Source organism: Suricata suricatta, chromosome 12, assembly GCF_006229205.1.
Source record: "Suricata suricatta isolate VVHF042 chromosome 12, meerkat_22Aug2017_6uvM2_HiC, whole genome shotgun sequence".
Classification (NCBI taxonomy): Eukaryota; Metazoa; Chordata; class Mammalia; order Carnivora; family Herpestidae; genus Suricata; species Suricata suricatta.
Genome location: NC_043711.1, coordinates 86493667 through 86498493, shown reverse-complemented (window position 1 = coordinate 86498493; position 4827 = coordinate 86493667). Strand labels below are relative to the sequence as shown.

General features: G+C 49.3%; 1 protein-coding gene across 1 annotated transcript in view; it reads right to left on the bottom strand.

Moving 5' to 3' along the window:
- Positions 1 to 2324: 2324 nt before the first annotated feature.
- FAM83D (family with sequence similarity 83 member D) overlaps positions 2325 to 4827 on the bottom strand; it is a 21211-nt gene continuing 18708 nt past the window's right edge. The window contains exon 4 of the mRNA XM_029917947.1: positions 2325 to 3761. Within this exon, the coding sequence (XP_029773807.1) occupies positions 2774 to 3761 (988 nt within the window). The 3' untranslated portion in view covers positions 2325 to 2773. The remainder of the gene's footprint in view (positions 3762 to 4827) is intronic.

The window sequence follows — 4827 nt, the reverse complement described above, 5'->3', positions numbered from 1 at the left end:
CAACTGCCCACCACGGTAGGGTGGCCAGCTCTCCAGTTGACTGCTTAACTTTTTCAAAAGAATGTCGACCCTGCAATCTGACTGGGTTGACCTTGAAATTGAATGGATCTCTAATTCAAACAAACCAGCAGGGAGAAAATTAGACAGCTGAATTTCAACCCGATTTGATGATACTGGGAAACATTTAAAGTTGTTCAGGTGTGATCTTGGTATTGTGGTTGTTTTTAAAAGGGAGTTGTTTTTTGTTTCTGTTTTGATCTTTTAGACATATATTCTGAAATATTTACGGCCAAATTTGCGATGGCTAAGTCTGACATTAGACAGATGAGGGAATAAATAATTCTCTCATGGAAGGGGCAAAAAATATTTTGAACCAAAAAGTCTGCCCTACTCACCCTACCCTCCCTTGGGAGCCCGGCAAATAATGAAGTTGAAAACAAGGACCCAGCACACTGAGATGCAGGTGGTCCTCAGACCTCACCCTGACAAACTCTGCCCAGGAATGATCCCTGGAACGAGCCTTCCATGCTCAAGGGCCCAAAAAGCTTTCCTCACTCTGAGACCTTTTCTTGGGGTCCCATATTCCTCTTGTTCTAATTTCTATTCATTGGCAACACCTTCAGAGAATAATGGTTTGGGGTCTGACTCGACAGAAAGAGGACTCTGTGGTCAGGTAAGTTTGTCCTAGGCCTCATACCTCCCCTCCTCTGAGAAAATCACTGGGATCATCGCCTCACTCAAAACTCAAGTCATCCTCCAGTAAAGAATCCCATTTAAATTTATTTGATCCACCAATTCCCAAACTGAATGCATAACCTTTTTTACAAATGCCTATTAATAGTTCCTTAGAACACACGGAGCTGAAATTTCAAATGTACTTACATTCGTTAATGAGGTTAAATTTTAACTCTTAACTCATCTGTGTACTAACTGCATTTCCCAAGGTCCACCCTAGAATGCCTCTACGCTCCCTGCAGACATAGAGTCGTACAACCAAGGACCAGACTCAGAATCTGAAAACCTGTGTTCAGTGCCTTTACCAGCCTTGTGACCTAGAATATGCCACTTTGTCAGAGCCTCAGTTTCTTTGCCTGGTTATTGGGAGTAACAGCTGTCCAGCCACTACCGTGTTGCGAGAGTCAAAGATGGTACGCAAGAAATTATCTAAATCTGCAAATGGTTTCAACCAAACCTATATTGTGTGAGGCTGAGGCCTGAGTTGTTTTCAGTCAGATGGGAACCGGTTGTCTGTCTGGCTTCACAGCCCAGATTAAGGCACGAATCCAGCAAATAACCTGGTGACCACAGGGAGGCCTGGTGCACGCATGAAAACCCGCAGGCGCGTCCGTGACCCGATGCCTCAGCACGTGCCTATGTGGCAGACACACCCTCCGTTATTACAGAGCTCTTTTGCTTTGACCAAATCAGAAGGAGGAAGCCACCACTGAATTCTCTTCCTCTGGTCTGTCCACACAAAGGAGACTGGACAAAAACAGGATTCCACAGCCATACCAATCCTGATTAGCAGGGTGTAGAAACCAGTTGCATTGCCTGCCACCGGACTAGGAATCTGGTATAATTGTCAGTGTCCTCTTCTGCCCCTACTCCAAGATATTAGGTTGCTAAATCAATGTCAGTACACCCATCTGATGAAACTAGGCCCATGGGGCCACTCGAGTTAATACCAGGGATGAATCTGGGAATGACACTAAGGCTGCATTGGACAGAGAAGCAAAGAACTGAGGTCCTTGTCTAAAGAGCTCAAGCTTTTTCTTTGAAGAAAAGACAAGCAGAGCACATGAAAAGACCTGCAGTTCCTGGCAAGTTGCCTCATTCAAACTATACGGATAGTAACACCAACATTCCTATCGCTAAGAAAGCCATGACCTTGACACTAATTTTATGTCTTCTGACTTTTTAAAAAATTCTTTTCAAACATTTTTATTATTGAGAGACAGAGACAGAGCATGAGCATGAGAGGGGCAGAGAGAGAAGGAGTCACAGAATGGGAAGCAGGCTCCAGACTCTGAGCTAGCTGTCTGCACAGAGCCCGACACGGACTCGAACCCACAGACCATGAGATCATGACCTGAGCCGAAGTCAGACGCTTAACCGACTGAGCCGCCCAGGCACGCCGTGTCTTCTAACTTTTAACCGGGTATTTTCTCTTAACAATTTGGATCGTCTACTTCTTCCCCACCCCAACACTATTTAAAAAAAAAAAAAAACCTGCATAAGTAGCTATTATGTGCATTTTCTTGTGACACACTCCTAGGATTAAAGAGGAAACGTGTCAGAGGAGAAAAATGATACTCAAGCAATCACCAAACAGAAGTTGGTTATTTTTATTTAATCCTAAGAACACAGATATCCTGAAGAAGAGACAGACAATAAGAACATTTTTTCTAAATAGGATTTTGATAAGAACTAGTGTTCAAATCTCTAAAACAGAAAGGCACACAAATCTAGAAAAGCACAGAACATATTTCATCCCATATCTGGATGAAGCTGAGAACCCCTAAACACTCTCTGGAAGAGACAATCAGTATTAAAGTCGTGCAACGAAACTGTACCTATAGTGTTTCAACCATAAAACCAACACCTGGTTTATACATGACAAAAATAAAGGATAAAAGCACATAAAATAATGTGCGGTTTACAGAATCAGGGAAGAACGGGGTGACCAAAGGTCGGGTGATCAAGCTGGAAAGCAGGGTCTCGGAGGAGTGGCACTGGGCGCCCGACGGACCGGGAGGCACTGAGCGATGGGCAGTCACTGGAAGGGGGGGTACAGCGCGGTGTCTCTGACAGCCAGCAGGCTCACTGGGGCTCTGCTGACGCTCCCACGATGGACACCGAGGTGGTTCTCAGTAAGGAATGTTCTCCTGGAGAGCATGGCCAGCATGTGGTTGAGCCGGGACCTGAGACCAGCAAGGTGACACTGGCGCTCTTGATTCAAGTTCCTAAAGGAGTCTCGCAAGCACAGATCCAAGTTGGGGGCGCCCCAGTACTTGGCATGTCCAGAGGGGACAAAGTCAGTGGCTCTGCTGGACGTCTGGGAGCCCAGGGAGCTGGCCACGGAGCCCTGGGAAGACAGAGAGGAGGAAGACCTCAAACTGGAAGATCTCGACACAGACATCCTGGACACCGGTGAGCCTTCTTTAGACTGGGTGCCCTGAGGAAAGAGAACATTCTCGTCCGCGTCAGTCTGGGTGGTGGCTGACGTGGACCGAACCACAGCTTGGGAGCTCGCGACCCTGGTGGTGACCGTGGTCTGGGTCCCGGCACACGCCGCTGGGGGGCTGGCTTGCGTCCCCGCGTCGCTGACGCTCACTGCGGGCACCTCCTCTCCTGGCTCTGTCTGGGTGGCGGCATCGGTCATCCTCCCGCCCTGCAGCCTGCCTGGGCAGCTGGGGACGCCGTCCTCATCACCGGCGGTGGAGGCCTCAAAGTCCTGGTGCCTGGCCTCGGGCCTGCCCTCGGCGGGTGCCTCACACCCCAGCTCGGCCTTCTTGGGGGTGCTTGAGAGCCGGGCCAGCCGCAGGCGCAGCAGGCCGCCCAGCGTGAGCTCCTTCGACAGGGGTCTACTGTCGATCAGGTGGTCAAACTTGCCGCTGATCTGGAAGCTGGGCAGCAGCTTGGAGCTGATGGGCTTCGACTGCGCATACAGGATTCGGAACTCCAGGTCAAAGTGCTCAACCACTTGGCCGGACAGAATGACCAAGTTACTGCTATTTAATTTGCCATCCGTCCACGTAAAACTTAAGAATTAAAAACAAACAAACAAGCTGGTAAGGATGGGCACTGTTAGTTCACTCACTGTCAAAACGAACAATAAAGCCCAGATATCCTGCTCCAGGAGTCACACCTCTAGCGGCAGCCTACCACCATTCAGTGTAAATTCAACACCGTAACCCAGTGTGTCACGTGTGTATGCGGTACCAGAAAGAGAAAGGCCAGCTGTTTAACCAGCACACTAGCCCCCACACATCCTCCGCCTCAGAGTGTCTAAGAACTAGAAAGGGCTTTAAAAAGATTTAGGCAAGCACCCCTATCTTTTTAAAAAAATGTTTTTAACATTTATTCTTTCTTGGGGTGGGGGGAGAAGGGGGGAGGGGGAGGGAGAGAGAGCGCACGCACACACAGAGCCCTACGTGGGGCTCAAACCCACAAGCGGTGAGATCATGACCTGAGCCAAAGTCAGACACTCACCAACTGAGCCACCCAAGCGTCCCAAGCACCCCGATTTGAGAAGTGAGGAAACTAGCTGGCGACGTTCCAAGCTGGCGGGAGACTGCAGACTAGACCTGGTCCCTAAGAACTGCTAGTGCAATGCTCCTTGTTCTCTGCTGCCATTTTCCTTCTTTCTTTTTTAAGATTTTCATTTATTTATTTTGAGAAAGTGTGAGCAGGGGAAGGGGCAGAGAGAGAGGGAGAGAGGGAATCTGAAGCAGGGTCTGCACTGCCAGCATGGGAGCCCAATGTGGGGCTCGAACTCATAAACTGTGAGATCACGACCTGAGCTGAAGTCAGACATTAACAGACTGGGCCACGCAGGCACCACCAGGGCTGCCGTTTCAATGGGAGACAGTACTGTCATTCTAACGACGATGCGGTTGCTCCAAGCACCTTCAGAAGTGACTAGTGGCCACGTGCCCCTGCCCGTCAGGCATCCCTTCTTCCTCTAGGAATAGAACGCCATGCACCCCAGCCTTCTTAGGCACTTTCTGCAATCACAATGGGGTGGACATATGACCTGGAGTGGCCAGAGTATCCCACCCACTTGGGTCAGGGACCTAGCCAGGATGGGCACGTGACTTAGCTAGG